The sequence below is a fragment of the Lethenteron reissneri genome, chromosome 27 (assembly GCF_015708825.2).
Source record: "Lethenteron reissneri isolate LAM-NWPU_2019-01 chromosome 27, ASM1570882v1, whole genome shotgun sequence".
Taxonomy (NCBI): domain Eukaryota; kingdom Metazoa; phylum Chordata; class Hyperoartia; order Petromyzontiformes; family Petromyzontidae; genus Lethenteron; species Lethenteron reissneri.
Window position 1 is genome coordinate 3,565,083 of NC_083805.1, and position 18,818 is coordinate 3,583,900.

Here is an 18,818-nt window from a genome sequence, read left to right on the forward strand (position 1 = left end):
TTTAGGTCCACTTCAAATGGGTTCCTGGTGCGGTGTGATAACATCAGCACTGGGGAGACAAAGGCGGCTGAGGACGTGGTATTGCCTCCCTCCCCTCGTGTCGTGCCGGCTTCCATAGGTGCTCGCTAGCAGCACTTGCCCCATTGGCCGAAACGTCACCGATGACAAGCGATTCCATAATATAATTTTTTTGGGGTTAGATCTCATATAAATGTGTCTTTAACCCCCCGCATCCTGATAGTGGATTGGTAAGGTAAGGGGCCGTCCATAAATGACGTCACGCACCTAGGGGGGGGGGGAGGAGTCGGACATTTGTGACGATGTGTGACGAGGGGGGGGGTTAGAAATGTGACGTCACATAAAAATGCGCAACTTTAAATAAATATAGACAACACGTTCTACTTAATTAGACTTTTTAATAAATGTTTTCTCCTACAACATCAGAGTGCATCGCCACATTAAATACGCACTACAATGACAATAGTTTAAAGCGATTTGAAACATGTTTTATTTTCAAAATGGAAATATGGTTTTTTGGGGGGGGAGGGGCAGAGCTTTGTGACGTCATATTTGAGGGGGGGGTTTGATTTTTCTGACGCCGTGTGACGAGGGGGGGTCAAAAATCGCGTGACGTCATTTATGGACGGCCCCTAATGACATCAACAAGAACGTGCCAGTTACTAGTTCAGCACACGCGGTGTGTTGGAGAGTAAACCGCGCAACATTTGCAAATCGAGTTTACGCTGGTCATTACAACAACACCAACAACGAGCAGCTTCACTGGGCGATTGGACACAATTGTGTGTTGAAGTATTTCCCCCTTTCCGACTTGTGTGATGATACTTTGTCGGATGAACGTCGAGATTTATAAAGGGCACGGGGTGACCAATAAGGTCTAAGTCGGTCTGTGATAAGGGGTTGACAGCTATGGGGTTTAATGTAGCCGCACAACGCCTGCGTGTTAAACCCTCGCTCAATAAAGCCACCGACGTTTAAGGAAGTTATCGACTAACGTTATCAACTAAAGCAATCGTCGACAGTCAACTCCGTCACGAGCAGAGGGCACGTGGCCAGAGAGCGACGCCGACGTTAATGGGGAACGTCGTGGACAATCGGCGGCCATATTGAGTAGGGGAAGTCGTCCCCCTCCCCCTTCCTCGGTTCGCTTGCAGAGAGCGAACGGCTGCGGCGGCTTGGTCGCGCCTTTTACTACGTCACTACTACAATTCAGGGCGGCGAGGCCATCTTACGTGGGAGGGGGGGCGAGGCCATCTTACGTGGGGGGGGGGGGGCGAGGCCATCTTACGTGGAGGGGGGACGAGGCCATCTTACGTGGAGGGGGGGGCGAGGCCATCTTACGTGGGAGGGGGGAGGCGCGGCCATCTTACGTGGGAGGGGAGGCGCGGCCATCTTACGTGGGGGGGAGGGGGCCATCTTACGTGGGAGGGGAGGCCATCTTACGTGGGAGGGGAGGCGCGGCCATCTTACGTAGGGGGAGCGAGGCCATCTTACGTGTGGGGTGTAGACCGCCCTCCCTGCCCCCTACGTAAGATGGCCGCCGCTCTGCTTCACGGCTGATCTCAGCTCAGACGCTCGACGACAAAAATAAAAAAGACCTCACGCCGCGTCGCCGCCCTCGCTCGCGGTGCGCGGCGTTTAACTGGCGACGTTGACGATGTCCACGCTGCTGGCGCTGGTGTCGTCTTAGCCCCAGAGGTTATCCCCCCCCCCCCCCCCCCGAGGTTAACGCCGCGAGTTAAGACGCCGCCGAGGTGAGTGGGAGGTGAGGGGACCCCTCCAGTGCCGAGCACGACGACTCCCGCCGTGATGGGCGTCGTGTCCATGAGGCCTAGGGTCGCTGCTGCTCATGCTCGCTGTGATCGTGTGAAGCGATGATTTGTTTGACTTTGTTAATGACCGAGGCTGTACGTATGCAGGATTCCAAGGTTTCTCCGTACTTGAGGCGCCGCGGGGTCTGGCACGCCACGGGAAAGTCTTGTTTTTTTACCCTTTTATCTGGCAACAAAACTGACACTTTTTTTTACAAGGAGTCATGTTTGCATTGAACACAATACCTGCAGTCAGTTTTGTTGCCAGATAAAAGGGTAAAAAAACAATTATCATATTTTGCTACTGGCAAATGAGGTTCCAATGATGGCCTAATGTATTCAAGCCAGAAGCGGCTGAATGAATGACCTTTTCTAAATTAGTTTATTTAAATATCCAAATTCGTGTTTCCCTTCCTGTGAAGAGTAAAAACTCACCACGCACCCCACTTGCTGCTGCTGTAAGTTGCATTTGTTTGGCTGCTGCTGCTATAAATGTCCACGTGGTGACGACGATGAGCCACTAAGTTGAGCTGCTGTCATTTGTGGATAGCCAGTGTCGCTTCTGAAGAAAAGCTGTGTATCTCAGTGGGGCCTTACCTGGTAAAATAAAAGTAGTTTAGTTGTAAGTAATTTAGAAGGTGGGGTAAAGCGTGGGTTCTCCCACCTCTACCGAAGACGTCTGCCCAATGTGGAAGAGTAGGCCAATTACCCCGTCGAGGGGGCTGTGTAGATCTTCCCCGCAACCTCCGATTTGCATGGTTGGCTACGTACGGTGCGAAAGAAGTTCATACGGTACAATACAGGAGTCTATTTCCACCAGCAGTGGCATAAGCCAGCAGTTAATTGCGGGGCTGCGCCCTTAACTTTTATATGGGAATCAGAATATTTATTAATATTGTCACGGCCACTTCGCAGGCCATCGGGTTGGTCAGGAGGTTTCGCAAATCTCTACGTGAGTCACCAACCCTTGCAACACCAATCCCAACGCTGGGACCACGGGCTTGCCCCACCACGTAAAGTTTTAATCACAAACTTCACCAGTCAAATGCATTTGTGGCATCGCAGCTCTACGAGGCGGTGGTGGCGGCGTCGGAAAAGCCTAAGTTCATAATTGGATCAGACCACGGCTCACGGGGATGCTGTCACTTTGTCCGTAGTCTTGCAAATCTCTTCGCCCGTCTTAACCACTCGCGCCTTGTCTCTCCGTGTGTCTGAGCGAGCAGGGGTCGGTCGGGCTGCTCGCCGCTGCGTGAAGTGGGAGAGACTCCGCCAGGATCTCACCTGGGGTCTCCTCAAACCTCACTCTTGAGGACACCCGGCTTTTCCTGAGACCTCCAGTCTAGGATCCATTCATTCAAGGAGTCGTCTGTACTAGGACACCACTCCTTGGTCTGGTCTTTTTATCCCAACCATCGACTTTCTGGTGATCTGCTCTTTAGTGGGTCCCGTTTCTCTTTCTTTAGGTGTCCGTGCCTAGTGTGACCCGTCTCTGGTCAGATCCTTTCTTGGCATCCGTTCCTGCTGGTATCTGTCACCTTAGATCCTGCATCTCCTGGAAGCTACCTGTTGCGGGACCTGTCTCGATTCCTGAAACGCACATTCCTCCTACAACCCATCTCCCGGGGACCCATTTCCATCCTGCCACCCCTCGCATCCCAGGGGCGATCTCACCACCAGCGCCACCATGTCGATGTCGCACTTGTACGGGCGCGACGAGGACGTGAATGTGGAGCGTTTCGAGGTGACCGACTGGGACTTGGAGAACGAGTTCAACCCCGAGCGCGTGCGCCACCGCCAGAGCAAGGAGGAGGCCGTGTACGGGGTCTGGGCTGAGGACGACGACGATGACGATGAGAGGCCCGGATTCTCGGGCGGGAGGAGGTGCGACGATAGGGGGGGCAGAGGGGGGGGGGGATGGCATAGGGACCCGTGGAGCCCTCAGCAAGGGTCTCGGTGGGAGTCTTCGGGATTATATGGGGATGCAGTGGCTGTGTGTACAACGTGCACTGTGAGGTAGCCATGCAGCATCTTATTCACCTTAATCATCATCCTTAACACATTTATGTTTTATCATTATCATCGTAATGACCACAGTAACATATGACTTGAAATAATCAATGACACCACCAGTGTCAACTGTGGGGAAATGGGATTGGTATCGTGCTGTATATTTGTAACGATGCATCAATTAATCGTTTAAAATCGATTCTCACACAGATGGTGCACACCTTAAATTGTACACGTGTGAGAATTAATTCAGTGTGGTGAAGTATGGTGAAAGAACCCCCATGACCGACACGTCATGGGGAGACCATCATCCGGCAGCGTATTACCCTCAAGAAAGAGAAACATTACCTCAGGGCTGCGTTCCCCAACCCTCGCCATGCCTGCTTGCGACAAGTGACGTAGTCATTAAAGACACGGGTGTTATTACGTGTTTTACTCCCGTTACTCTGATCGTCCCAATGACTTTCCTGTAATAACAGCCCAGCCTGATTTGCCAGCACGTTTTTACACCGTTTTTTGTGTGCATCGATCTCTAAAGCAAGAACCGCGACTTCACGGCCCCCGTGAGCTTCGTGAGCGGCGGAGTGAAGCGGCCCGCCGCCGAGGAAGAGGAGGATGAAGACGACGACGAGGAGGCGGCCTCGGGCAAGGGCTCCGGCGGCGAGGAGGACGGCGCCCGTCTGGGGCCCTGGAACGAGGCGCTGCAGAGGGCGAAGGGTGGGCGCGGCGCCAGGCAGGTCTGGCGACGCAACACGCGAACACGCGCGTACAATCGCACCGACGGGTCCCGCGTGGACGCACAAGACGGTGCGGGCCCGTCGGAAGCGACGAGCTCACGGGAAAATTAAAAAGTTTGAGTTGGCAAAATTGCAGTTGGCGTTGACCGTGGCCGGGAATCGAACTCGGGTCGCCGGCTTCATCATGTCAGTGTGTTTACCATTATGCCACCGCTACACTTTGATTCCTATCAATTTAATTTGGTAATGCTCTTACCTGTTTACCAATCATCAGGCAAGTGAAGTGTGCAAAGATAGAAATTTGCATTTGAACACGAGTAAATTGGTTAAAGCCAAACGACATTCCTTGGTTGGTGCTGTGGAGCTGCGTTTTTTATGGAAACCCCGGCCTACGGGGTGAGTGGTGTGAGCGTGCACGCGTAAACACGTTCCAAGTCTTCGCTGTGTGTGCGCACGTGCGTGTGTTCAGTCCCAGAAGGGGGGCATCAGGCCTTCCCGTACCGTGGCCGGACTGCCCCCCGAGAAGGGCTTCGGCAGCTGGGAGCGACACACGAAGGGCATTGGGCAAAAGCTGCTGCAGAAGATGGGCTACGTCCCCGGCCTGGGACTGGGCAAGAACGCGCAGGGTGAGATTGCCAGAGCCCGGATATCTGATTATTGAAGTCAATTGAATACTGATTATCAGTTTGATTACTCGACTAATCCGATAACGTGCATGTAGAAAACCTCTCGCCTCTTAATTCCCATGTGTGCCGCTGGACGGGAGGCTGTGCTTTTTGACGTCATCGTCGGCATCATCAGCCGCATCACGCTGGCGTGGTTGCTCCGTGTGTGTGTGTGTGTCGCGTGCTTGCACAGGCATCGTCTTGCCGGTGGAAGCCAAGGTCCGCAAGGGCCGAGGAGCGATCGGAGCGCACGGTCCTGAGCGAACAAAACAGTCACTCCGTGATTTCCCGGCTCCCAAGTCCGACGAGGAGGAAGAGGAGGTGGGACTCGCCTGACGTCACGTTTGCCCGTCTAAGAAAAAATAACTCGACGCAGTGCAATTTTATACACGACAAGATGTCAGCCGGCATTGCATTTTGCAACGTTTCTTGTGGGGTTACGTAATAGTAGATTTAGGCTTAGACAAATTGAACACACATCCCACTGCTGGATGGAGGCCTCCGTGTGCCGTGACTCGTGATGGCGATTTGACCATACTTCACCAGGCCAGTCGGTGTGCGTCGATGAATTCAGGGAGTATCGATGTTTGTGCATAGCAGTGCAGTGCTGCACTGCCCTCTGTTGTGGGAAGCAGAGTGCAGTGCTAGACTGCCCTCTACTGCCCTCAACATAGCCTTGCAGCAGTCTAGAAGCCTTGTTTTATTAACCATGGTGTATATTTGAGTAAGCAAAGACAACAGAAATGCGACAAAAAAAGGAACGATCTCTGAATGAAATCTTGACTCGAGATCATTGCTGCTTGTGTTTAGTTTGTTGTCCTTCCCCCGCCCTCCAATAAACACGGTTGGCTACGTGCTGTGCATCATCCCGCCGTCGCACGCCTAGTCTGCATCCTCACGTGGTGACCCCCCCGCACCCCTAATAGGAGTTCAAGCAGCAGCTGAGCCAGTGGCGGAAGGAGCCCGGCACCGGAGCCGGCGCCACCAAGAAGGGTCCACGGTACACCTACCGCACCGTGGAGGAGCTCAAGGCTAAGGGGCTAGGCCGCAAGGTGGCGCCGCCCTCACAGCTCAGCCAAGTCAAGGTGGGGTTCTCTCTCGCGGTGCTGCCCTTCGTGTGCCTGACACGGCCGCCGTGAACTTCTCCAGCCACTCATTTGAGGGGCGTTGTTGGCGCCACGGTGGCGAGATGTTAACTACCTCGCCTGGTATACAGGAGGTCGTGGGTTCGATCCCAATCCTGACGCCTGCTGCTGTATATTTTGAGTTTGCATGTCTCTCCCCGTGGTCGTGCAGATTTTTCTCCGGGCCCTCCGGTTTTTCCCTCCACATTCCGAATCAACATGCGCATTTGGCTGCTATAAATTTTCACGTGATAAGCCACTTCGTTGAGTTATCATTTGTGGCCAGGTTACTTCTGAAAAAGAGTTATATAGCTCAGTGGGCCAAAGCTGGTAAAATATAAACAGTAAAATACAAAAAAAAGAGAACGAGAGAGCGAGTAAGAATTCGCGGAACACCTTCGTCTGTTTCCCCCTGCAGGTAATCGACCTGACTGGCAAGAGCCAGAAGGTTTACTACAGCTACGATCAGATGAGCCAGCGCCACAGCGTTCCGTCAGACGAGGCCGAGGCCGCGGAGGGAGAAGCCGCATCGCCGAGCGAGAGCAAGCGCAAGGGGTTCGCCCTGCCAGAGCTGGAGCACAACCTCCAGCTGCTGGTGGAGCTCACGGAGCAGGACATTGTGCAGACCGACCGTCGGCTGCGCCACGAGAAGAACCAGGTGATGGGGTCGTTGCACGCTTGCGCGGGTCCAGTGTCCCACACCACACACAGAGATATCCCTACTCTGACTTGAGGATGTACGTATGTGGAACTTCTTTCGCACCGCACGTAGCCAACCGTGCTGATTGCTCTCTCTCTCTCTCTAACTCATGTGGGACACGCGTATGCCCAAACAAAGTCTTCATTGTAATTTTAATTGGGCCGTCTGCGTCAAGTACGCGCAGGATGAATCGGTGCCTCCCTGTCAAAGTGGGGCACACGCGTACGTGTACACAAGATCCCCGTTTTAATTGAAGTCCGACTTGCACGTCACTGGGAACGCACTCATTCACGCGCACACAGAAATAACCAAGCTTGATTAAAAATGCAACGCTCTCGGCATCATTTGGAAAGCGCTCGGCGATTATCGGAGCATAACGAACCATCTTGCGTTCAAATGGGGGACAGCTGGTGAACATGGAAAAAAGCAGAGAGCCCCGTGGTAGTGGGGGCACGAGCGTAGACCTCCGGCGTTCGTCAGAACCAGAATTTATTTACGCTGGAGGATTCCCGCCAGAAACCCCTCGACCCTTTAAGAGTGCGCGGGCGGCCCTGTTTCACCACCTGCGTCCGACCTCAGGTGGTGGCTATGCAGCACGAAGCCCAGCGGCTGGAGGCGCTGCTGGAGCAGGAGGACCGCGCCGTGGAGCGGCTGGGCCGCGTGCTGGCCGTGGCCGAGTCCTGCGAGCGCCGCGCCCGCTCGCTCGAGGGGGACGTGCCGCCGGGGGAGGGGGAGCCGCCGCTCGGCCTCGCCGACGCGGCCCGGGTCTTCCGCTCGCTGCAGAGCGAATTCTACGAGGAATACCGCGCCTTCGACCTCGCCACGCTCGCCGTGCTCACCGTGCAGCCACTCCTCAAGCAGAGCTTTGCCGGGTGGGACCCCCTCAAGGTGCCAAGGGGGGGGTGCATCGGTGCCGCGCTGGAAAGATGTTAACTCCCTTGCCAAGTATGCGGGAGGTCCCGGGTTTTATTCCGACCCTGACGCCTGTATATTTGGAGTTTGCGTGTCTCGCTCCCTGTGGTTGCGTGGATTTTTCTCCGGGTTCTCCGGTTTTTCCCCCCAAATCAGCCACTTTATTGAGCTATCATTTGTGGCCAGGTTGTTTCTTAAAAAGAGCTATATAGCTTAGTGGGCCTAACCTGATAAGATAAAAATAGTTTATAGTTATTTGGCTGTGCCTGGATGAGGAACGGTGCTATGGGAATGCGTGAGGTAGCTTGTAATGATGCATTGCTTCATTCTTCGATTAAGATAGTTTCTAACGGTCATGCTCTGCCTATCGTAGGTGTGTAAAGATGCATCTATTCACCAGTTAAAATTAATTCTTGCCTTCATATCACACGCATAATTTTAAGTGCCTGAGTCGTTTAATTATAATTTGCAGGCACTAGGGGTTCCACATTCACAACACCATTGAACAAACACTGAAGCAGTTTCTTGACTTGAATCACAACGACAATTCACCAAATTGAGTCGCCGCGATTTTCACCTTTGACCCCCTCGTCCCTGCACCCCTGAATTTCCGCCTAGGACCCGTCGTTCGGCCTGGACGTGGCGCGCGAGTGGAAGGCCATCCTGGAGGAGAGCCAGAACGTGCTGCAGACCGTGCACCCACAGCTGGGCCCGCTCGCCGGCAGTAGCGGCGGCGGTGGAGGCACCAACATGGACCCCTACCACCGCCTCATGTGGGACACGTGGATGCCGTGCGTGCGTTCCGCCGTGGTTCGGTGGCAGCCGCGTGCCTGCGAGCCCATGGTGGATATGGTGGAGCACTGGATGGAGTTCCTGCCGCCCTGGATTCTCAACAACGTCCTGGAGCAGCTCATCTTCCCCAAACTTCAGCGCGAGGTTCGTATCTCTCTCGCTCGCTCGGATTTTACTGCCGCCGCTTTTTAGTTTTCGGTGAAAGTTATTTTTGTTCGAGGCACAGTCGTCCCTTTGCAATTTATCCTCGGCATTACGTTCACCCGATTCCTCACTTGACTCATAACCCTCCTTATAACCTTCACATGAATCCTCACCTCAATCTAAACCCCAAACTCTTATCCAAATCTTAACCCTTACAACTCACCTTAACCCCATAACCGTACTGCTCGCCCTCTTGCTCTCACCCACACTCTCGACAGCACCTGTGCAGGACCCGAGGGCGGCACACCGTTTATAGTTTTGTTTATACTATACTGCACATCCCTCGTTGCTCATCACGTGCTGCACGCCGTGCATTATTTGTTCACCTGCGAAGGCCCCACTGAGCCGAGCAGCTCTTTCACAAGGACGACCACAGCCCAAGACCATCGGCATTGACGGCAGTTACATAGAGTTACGCAGAGATCTATAGAGTTATATAGAGATCCACGAGTTACACAGTATGTATGTATGTTCAACGTCTTTGGCACCCTACGTAGCCAACCGTGCTAATCGGAGGTACGCAGAGATCCATAGTGACCCGTATAGACGCGTCGAGTTACAGCCCAACACCGTCTGCAGTGGCGGCAATTCCAGAAGATCGCAGGGTGGGAATGTTGCGCGCTGAAATAAGCGCCGCGTTGTTGCGCGCAGGTGGAAAACTGGAACCCGCTGACAGACACGGTGCCCATCCACGCGTGGATCCACCCGTGGCTGCCCCTGATGGGCGGCGCTCGGCTAGAGCCGCTCTACTCGCCCATCCGGAGCAAGCTGGGCAGCGCCCTGCAGCGCTGGCATCCCAGCGACCCTTCCGCCAAACTCATCCTGCGGCCGTGGAAGGAGGTGTTCTCCCCGGGCAGCTGGGAGGCCTTCATGCTCAAGCACATCCTGCCCAAGCTCGGTGAGCTGAGGAGAAGGGTTTGTATTCATGGGGTCCTGAAATACCTCCATCTCATCTCGTTCTATTGCCCTGCTGCTGTCCAGCCGAAGGCCCCCCCCCGTTCCGCCAGTTGACGTGGTCTAGTTTTTTTCAAAAAATGTCACGGGATCTTTAATGTCCACTGTGATGCGTGCTATGCAATGTTTCCTCAGGGGATGATCAGTCCATCATCATCACCATCACCATTGTCATCATTATCAGTCTCTTAACTGTGACCGACATGGACATGCCAGTGAAGCTTCTTTGGCAATCAACTCTCCCGAATGTATTGCCATCTGCACAATGTCATTGATCTCTTGGAATATTGGCATTGAGTGACCTTAAGGAGTGACATCGACTTAGGGAGGCCTTCATCCAGCAGTGGATAGACGGTGCGCCATTGTGACGATGGTGGGGAGAGCGGAGAGTCGGGTACAACTAAACATCTCACGACCGGCGCCGTCTCTGCCACCCTCCCAGGAATGTGTCTCTCGGACTTCGTGATCAACCCTCACCAGCAGCACCTGGACCCCTTCCGCTGGGTGATCGACTGGGAAGGGATGCTGTCTCCCGCCAGCCTCGTCACGCTGCTCGACAAACATTTCTTTGCCAAGTGGCTTCAGGTGAGACCACTACCTCGTCGTACTGTGGGCCGGCCGCTACGGTGGCGAGATGTTAACTAGCTGGCCTGGTATAGAGAGAAGTTCGTGGGTTCGACCCTGATGCCTGCTGTATTATTTGTGGTTTGCGTGTTCTCCCTGTGGTCGCGTGGAGTTTTCTCCGGGTCTTCCGGGTTTTCCCCTCCACATATCCACATATAGAATCGACGTGCGTTTAGAGTATTTGGCTGCGATACATTTCCACGTGATGAGCCACTTCGTTGGGCTATTATTTGTGGCCAGGTTGCTTCGGAAAAAGAGCCGTATTGCTCAGTGGGCCTGACCTGGTAAAATATAAATAGTTTATTGTTTTAAATTTTGTTGCAGAGGTTTGGTGTTCGAATTTAGCGCTACCCTGATTATACTGCAGGTGTGATAATAATCATAATAATACTCCATGCCATCTGCTTCACAGTGTAATTCTCAAGAGCAGGCCATTGTGTGCCCGACTCCACGTTCCAAATTGACCAATTTTGAAACATTCCTCGCACTTCTCAATTTGCGATTATGCATCGGGCCCCTTACTGGCAGCAGGCTAAGGCCCCCCCCATGTTCACTCTGTGCCAAAGAAGTTCAACGTACTGAACGTACACTGCCTATGTGCGTCGTCGCACGCAGGTGCTGTGCGCGTGGCTCAGCAACAACCCCAACTACGAGGAGATCATCAAGTGGTACCAGGGCTGGAAGTCGCTCTTCTCGGAGCAGCTGCTGGCGCACGTCACCGTCAAGGAGAAGTTCAGCGAGGCGCTGGACATCATGAATCGCGCCGTGTCCATGCCGCACGGTAATCGCCCCTCGTGATGCCTCGCTCCCTGTGGCACCCCCGTCGCTACCCCTCGCGCGCCCCACGACCCCCCACAAGTGGCTTCCTGTGGCTCTGTGACTCTTCGTGCCTCTCCATAACTCCCCGTGTCTTCCCATTGCTTTCTGTGGCTCCTTTTGGCTCAGGGTGACTCTCCGTGACTCTCTGCCCTCTCCTCCAGCGTCCTCTCTTGCTCCTTTATTCCAACCAGGATTCCTTTGTCTCCCCTGCGAACTCCTGGTGACCCTTGTATCCAAGGAATTAGTAGCTGTGCAGCAGTGGGGCTGGTGTGTGTGTATGATGGTGGTATGAAGGGCGGAGTGGTAGTGTAGCGGTTAGCTAGCACGCTGTGCTCTGGACCCGGTGACCCGAGTGACGATTCCCATTCACTGCCAACACCAGTGACGATAATCTGAATGGGTCCTGGGACTCCCCGAGGTCGACTCAACCTAAAATTAGTACCTGGTGTGGTATGTAAGCATCGCCACTGGGGAGACAAAGGCGGCCAGGCATGATGTTGGGCACGCACCCCCTGGCGTGCCGTGCCGACCTTCATAGGTGCTGGCTAACAGGACTTGCCCCAACAGTCTATTCAGAATATATACAGGGGATCTTTGTCTTTGTTTGGTGGTGGGTATGGTCATGGTGAAGAGTATACCATCGGTGACTGTGTACGTGTGGGTGATGGTGAATGTTATACTGTTGATAGTTACCATGGGTATGCTCTAGGTGCTGCTGCATATCACATTATTTGGTGAATGTTTGGCGGGACGGCGTTGGCACTAGTGCACAAGCGCAAATTACACTCCACCGCTCTGGCCTGTCTATGCGCTGTGAAGAAGAGCCATTGCCCAAAACATCGCCTATTGCTGACTTTTTAAGGCCACAGTGCTGTTGACAAATGTATTGTTTTTCTTTTCACGTCACAACGATGTCCGTTGAACTTCTCTCGCACTGTACATAGCCAACCGTGCTAATCGGAGGCGCGGATGTTGTCTGACGCGGTCGCATGTCCCCGCAGGCTCACGGCATTAACGACCGCATCACCGCCGCTCCCATCCTCTCTCCCCCACCCGTCCCCTGTGTCTTACCCACCCCAGGACCCGTGGGCTTCACGCAGCCCGGCGCACGCGAGCACATCGCCTACCTCACCCAGACCGAGCGCCGGCGAGACTTCCAGCCCGACGGGGGCCCAGCGCCCCCTCCGACCTCGACTGTCCCCCCGGGCCCCCAGGGCCCACCGGGCCCCGCCGTGGGCGTCGCGCAGCCGGTGCCGCTGAGCTTCAAGGAGCTGGTGCAGGCGCGAGCCGAGGAGAACAACATCGTGTTCATGCCGCTGCTGGGCCGGCGCCACGAGGGCAAGCAGCTGTACACGTTTGGGCGCCAGGTGGCGTACATCGACCGCGGCGTCGTCTTCGTGCAGGGAGAGAAGACGTGGGTGCCCACGTCGCTACAGAGCCTTGTCGACAGCGCCAAGTGACGGAGGGGAGCGAGCGAGCGAGCGAGCCGTCGGGGGAGCGGCGGAGAGGGTGAGAGAGATGGCGAGAGGGGGGTGATGATGGGGCAGGAGACGGCGGAGAGAGAGGAAGGGAACGCCGCAGCCGGGATGACGAGAGGGCGAGCGGCAGGAGAGACAAGAGGAGGAGAGAGGACGAGCAGCGCCGCCGGGTGACTTCGCTGAGATGTTCCAACCGCGGGATGTTGCAGCGAGAGCGTAGAGTGCGTATGCTGACGGGGGCGGGGGGGGGTGCTTTTGCTCCGGTGCGTGTATGCGGTATGCGCGCGTGTTTCCACAGGGCGAGGTGATGGGGTTGCAACGAGCACGCCAGACGTGTGCGTTCGCATTGCCCTGGCGGCCTGCTTCTAGCACCGCGTGTGCGTTCGGTTGATTTTGTAAATTATTCATCGACAGTTGTGTGTATGTGTTTCCTCGCCACTGCTTCGTAACATTGCCATTACCGGTGGAAGCGTCGACAAATGGTTAAACCGCTGTTTGGCTCAAGTTGAGTTGTGCGTGCGTCAGCATGCATGTGATAGAATGAATGGGTGGTGTGTGTCTGTCTTTGTGTGTGAGTGGGAAGTGGTAGTGTAGTGGTTAGTGCCCCGCACTACAAACTCAGCGACCCGAGTTCGATTCCCGCTCACGGCCAACACCAGTGACGATTATCTGAACCAAGCCTTTCCCCAAGTCGACTCCGCCTGAAAATAAGTACCTGGCAAGACGTGTAAACATTGCCGCTAGGGAAGCGAAGGTGGCCGGGCAGTGGTGTTGGTCACCCACACCCCCGTGTGCCGTGCCGGCCTTCATAGGTGCTTGCTAACAGCACTTTCCCCAAAAGTCTTTTGAGGCTATACGGGGGATCTTTGTGAATGGGTGGTGTGTATGTCTGAATGGGTTGTGCGTGTGTCTAAATGTGTGCTGCTGTGAATGGGTGGTGCGTTTACTGAGACACGGGTCTCTCGCGTCTGTGGCCACGAACACGCGTGTCAAGTATTTTTGTATCGCAATAAAGCTGACCTCGGTCACCTTTTGAGTGTCACGTAGTAATCATTATTATTTCAACTTGTAACTGCTCGCTGTCGGAAGCGAGATAGTGACTGGCGTGCGCGTGGAGGAACCCAAGGACGAGCGGGAAAGCAGCGGCCAGGTGTTGAGCCGGCGGCGTCATTCAATTTCCCAAGCTCTGCAGTCCTCAATATATGAAGATGTTTTCAGCCATGCCTGCGAGGGGGCAACACTAATCCCATACAGATGTAACAGATGGGGATTAGTCTACATTTTGCTCTACTGCCCAACCATCGCCTAATTTCAATGGGGATTGAACTATCACGTCACGTGTGTGTGCGGTGATACCGGGGGAGGTAGTGGGCGGTGAGAAGGGATGGTGAGGATTCGGGAAGAGGGATGCATGTGTGTCGAACTTCTTTCGCACCGTACGTAGCCAACCGTGCTTCCCGGAGGTTGTGGGGGAAGGACAAACTGAAGCACAAAAAGCAGTTCTATAGAAATGAATTTTCAATCTAGAGGGGGGGCGGGAAGAGTGAAGGTTGCTACAATTAAGGGGTGGTGAGGTGTGTAACAGGAGCGGGGAGAGAAGGGGGTGTCAAGGATGGTGAGCGGGACGCGTGGTGAGCTTCGCAAGAGGCGAGCTGTTGGGGAATAGAGAGAAACTCATTCCTTCAATACGAACCTCAACATCCGGGCATATTTTACTCGGCCCGATGGGGGTAACGAAGGACTGTAACCCAGACTGATGCCACGTCTCACAAAGGACAAGAGCGGACAGCCACATTTCAGTCGTGGGTAGTTATCCAAGCAGCCAACGACAGAGTGGGGCAATTGCGCGCACGTTGGATCGGCGATGGCGGTCCAGAACTCGCCCGTTGGGCAAGTCGGAAGGCCAACTTTGACCCGGCTACCACCGCCTCAAGAACCTGGAGCAAGTAAGCCATGGATGACGATGATGATGGTGGTGGTGATAATCGTGGCGATGATATAGAGCAGCAGTGGGTTCCCAACCGAGGGTACGCAGACCCCTGATGGGAGAGGGGGTATGTGGACCCCTGAGGGGATACGTGAACCCCTGGGGGGAGGGAGGGTACGTGGACCCCTGGGGGGGGGGGGGTACGTGGACCCCTGGGGACAATGTCCCAGAGCGCAACGTGAGATGATAAAAAAAAAAGTGTGAAATTATATCATCCATGAGTCATTGGTGAATACTCGCATACGAATCTGCCAATATAAGATAACTACGATGAGAATTGAAATCCAATATGGTAACCTCGAACGATGTAAAATACCTTTCTAAACTGGTTGATCGATCATCAACAATGTTGGTGTTCAAGAGTAGCCAGCGAGCGGGAACAAATCGATTCACGCACGCAGAGCGTTGATTTTATTCGCTTGCAGTGTTAGTTTACCTCACAAAATCGACGATTGGGGAAAATATTGACGTTCATTATTCATACATTTAATTCTCAGAACCATGTTGGGTCCAGGCAAGGCGGCGGTGGTACACTCGGCTTTAACAACAGAGGTTGAAGAACCACTATAATCGTTTTTATAGACGATGCTGATGAGTGGGAATGATGACTAAGTTACTCGACCATGCAGTCCGGTTCCACAAACTGCTCTGCTCGCAATTGCAATTAACTTAAATTGAGACCCACGCGTACGTTCGAGCAGCTGGGTTTAAATACGGACGCTTAATTGGTCTGAGTCACTAATTACACGTGTGTGTGTGTGTGTGTGAGATTATGATGATGATGGTGGTGATGATGATGATGGGGGTGTGGAGGAGGATGTGGAGCTCATTGGTTGACCGGTACCAGCGGTGCCAACATCGGATTCTGTGGAGGAGGCTCGTTGATGGAGGAGGCAAAAGGAGCGACGCTCACAACAACGAGCGGAGCGCCGGGTGGATAAAACGCAGCGAGTTGGCACAGTGGGGATCACAGCTGAGTGCGTCTGCCCGGCATCTGAGTCGGTGAACCCATGGCACCTGCTAGCTCTGTTCCGTGACCCCCTGCCAGCGAACCGTCGACACTTCACGTAGCCTCGAAGTGCACCTAGCATGGCACGAACGCCGTGGTGACGTCACCGCCACTTAGTGGTGAACGGCGTTTGTTGTTGTTGTGCATAGCCGTGTGATTGTTGTCATCAATGTCCACGTTATTGGCCCAACATCAGGAGGCAAACGATATCCGAACAGGTCATGTGCTTCCCCTAGGTCGACTCAGCCGTAAATTAGCATCTGTTGTGGCGTGTAAACGTCGATACTGGGGAGACAAAGGCGCTCGGGCGTGGTTCTGGCCACACCGCACCGCCTGCGTGAGCCGCCCCGGACCTCATTATCTTCTCGGTAGCAGCACTTGCCCCAATAATCAATGCAGGCTACACGGGGGGTCTTTGTCTTTGCTCGAGGGTGCGCGTGCGTGATGGACAACCGCACAATCTTAGCCAGTCCCGGTCACTACCCATTTCAACCCCCCCCCCCCCCCCCCAATAATTAGTGAAACATAGACGGCCGGGCGTACACGCTGTGCGGTTCTGAACAAACCAATCCCTCGCACGTGCCCTGGGGGATGACATCATTAGTTGATGCTCGAGGGTTGGTGGATCACACACGGATGATGTGAAACTCTTCCCCCCCCCCCTCTTCTATCCGTGGGTGGACGTCGATGAGGTTTGCAATGTACCCTCGGGCGCTCGCCACGAGGAGGTGGGTACAGCAGGCGGTCTCGGCGACATCTACTTCCATCTGTACAGGGGATGGAGTGGCGCTGCCCCCTCGCGCAAGGCGTGGGATTTCCTCCTCCCATGTGGTATAGTATTAATACAAGTGTCATGATAATCGTCATTAATTAACCCAATGTCAGTCATACGACCCAGTGCGGTTCTTAGCTTAGTAGGATCATCAGGAGCGAAAGCCTCATTTGTGGCTTTAATTGATGAATGACCACGTGACGCGTTCAGCTGGTCCTCCCCAACCCCATTCGCGGGATCCCTGTTGGAGATGGGGTTTGTGCGAAGGTGATCGTGATAATGTTAATGATGCCTAAAGGTTTCGCACGGGCGGGTTTGCAAGCCCCGCTTGGGGTTCTGATCACCATACAAATCCCCGCGTGGTCCACCAACCCCTGGCCCTCCAAAGCGGTGCATCATAGCATTGCGTGCGCCACCGCTCCCAATCACCATGCTGACGATGGTGGTCATTGCGAGATTCGTGATGAGGATGCTGATGATGGCGAAGATGCTGAAGTTGGTGAGGATTGGTGATGATGGTGGTGGTGATTGTTGGTGGTGAGGATGCAGAAGGTGGGGTGAGGATGGTGGTGATGATGTCGGATCGATCGGTGTGACGCTCGATTCACGTTCGTGGTCCGTGACTGCGACAAGAGGACGCGACACTGGGAGAGTTGGAAGCGAGAGATTATTGTTGTTGTTGTAGTTTAATTCTTTAGTCTCACGATGCTGGAATTCCTGGGGTTGGTGGGACACGGAAGGAATGGGGGTGGCATGGGCGTGGGGTTATCGCGCGCGCGCGTGCGGACAAACAGGGACACGCAGGGCCGTATGATCCACAGTCGAGCCCAGAGTCTGGTAGCTGGAGAGCTCTTTGTTGCATCTCGCGAGTCTCGATATTGATAGCGGCCGCAACACTTGGCATGCAATCCAGAGGTCGCCGGTTCGATTCCATGTCACGGCACGGCGGTTCAAACAACGAGGGCAAGTTTCTTAAAATCACTCCCCCTCCCCCAACCCGCTTGCTGCCCACGCAGCAGTGAACAAATGGGTTCATGGGTTCACCAAACAGTTGACCGGCAGGCCGCGTATGGTGGGGTAACGTGTGGATACTGCCACGTCTCCTGGCTCGTTTCTCACCAGCGCGGAAGAGTAGGCCAAATGCCACTCGAGAACGTAACTGTCTCTCTCTCTCTAGTGGAGGCTCGTCCGACAGCAGTGACGTGAGCGAGCAGAGTGCAGGGCCGCGCCTTTAGCTTTGACCAAGAGTCCATAGACCCACTCAAAGAACGCGGTCGAGGTGAGAATCTCGACGTGGGAGGAGACTCGAGGCGATTTTGACTTTTCCTCGCGAGGCTCCTGGCCTGAATGCCCCGCTGGTTTTGGGGGGGGGGGTTGTTTTTGTGGCAAATTCGTCATCGAGAGGGAAACCGGGCAGCCAGCCGAGAAACTCGAGGCGTTGATTATATTTAATAGTAAGTATAATAATGGTCTGGGCCCTTTTGGGGTATAATTTAATTGAAGGCCTAGCGACCTACTTGCTGTTCTACCAACCAATTGCGACCGCCTATACCCCCCCCCCCCCTGCCAAATTTTGGGGATTTGGGGGCCGGTTCGTGACCTCGGCAGCAGTGCGGGGCAGAGGGGAGGGGGGGCGGGGGGGTCATCGTGGAGAGGGGAGGGGGGGTAGGCTCCGTTATGATATCACGAGCCGTCACGCATACAAAAAAACATCATCATCATCACAACTTGCACGTGCTTGGTTCGTGCAAATACAAGCACGTGTGCTACACGAGTACACAGACTACACGTGGAATAGCTGAGTGCTCGCGTCGTGCGCAATACGACCGTGTCTCGTGTGCGTCTGTCCGTGTGCTCCGTGTCGATGCCCGTGTCTGTGTGTCGGAGCGCTGCGCTACGAACCTGGCGACCCGAGTTCGATTCCCGCACACGGCCAACACCGGTGACGATTATCTGAACCGGTCCCGGGCCTCCCCTAGGTCGACTCAGCCTTAAACGAGTACCTGGTGCGGTGTGTGAACATCGCCACTGGGGGGGACAAAGGCGGCCTGGCGTGGTGCTGGCCACCCACCCTCTCGTGTGCCGTGCCGGCCTTCATAGGTGCTATTCGCTAACAGCACTTGCCCCAACAGTCTGTCAAGGCTATACGGGGGGACGCCTTTGTCTTTGTGTGTCTACGTGCGTGTCTATATATAACGAACGTAC

General features: G+C 54.5%; 1 protein-coding gene across 4 annotated transcripts; it reads left to right on the plus strand.

Moving 5' to 3' along the window:
• Positions 1-1,569: 1,569 nt before the first annotated feature.
• Positions 1,570-13,864, plus strand: LOC133348372 (tuftelin-interacting protein 11-like). Of its 4 annotated transcripts, none has more exons than XM_061561137.1 (13): positions 1,570-1,772; positions 3,053-3,710; positions 4,375-4,573; positions 5,043-5,199; positions 5,432-5,559; positions 6,165-6,323; positions 6,781-7,020; positions 7,642-7,950; positions 8,593-8,910; positions 9,622-9,868; positions 10,367-10,509; positions 11,164-11,329; positions 12,448-13,864. In XM_061561137.1, the coding sequence occupies exons 2-13, from the start codon at positions 3,514-3,516 to the stop codon at positions 12,825-12,827; spliced, it is 2,643 nt and encodes an 880-aa protein (XP_061417121.1). In that variant the 5' UTR covers positions 1,570-1,772; positions 3,053-3,513; the 3' UTR covers positions 12,828-13,864. The 4 variants fall into 4 exon arrangements, with proteins under 4 accessions (XP_061417121.1, XP_061417123.1, XP_061417122.1 ...); XM_061561139.1 differs by lacking the exon at positions 1,570-1,772 and adding an exon at positions 2,027-2,287; XM_061561138.1 differs by lacking the exon at positions 1,570-1,772 and having other exon boundaries at positions 2,325-3,710.
• The last annotated feature ends 4,954 nt before the right edge of the window (positions 13,865-18,818 follow it).

What these genes read in the sequence shown, in the direction of transcription:
- LOC133348372 (XM_061561137.1), top strand. Translation starts at nt 3,514, where the DNA reads ATGTCGATGTCGCACTTGTACGGGCGCGACGAGGACGTGAATGTGGAG. An exon ending in GTGGGCGCGGCGCCAGGCAG is followed by an intron (nt 4,574 to 5,042) that starts GTCTGGCGACGC and finishes GCGTGTGTTCAG; the next exon opens with TCCCAGAAGGGGGGCATCAG. An exon ending in TCCCCAAACTTCAGCGCGAG is followed by an intron (nt 8,911 to 9,621) that starts GTTCGTATCTCT and finishes TGTTGCGCGCAG; the next exon opens with GTGGAAAACTGGAACCCGCT.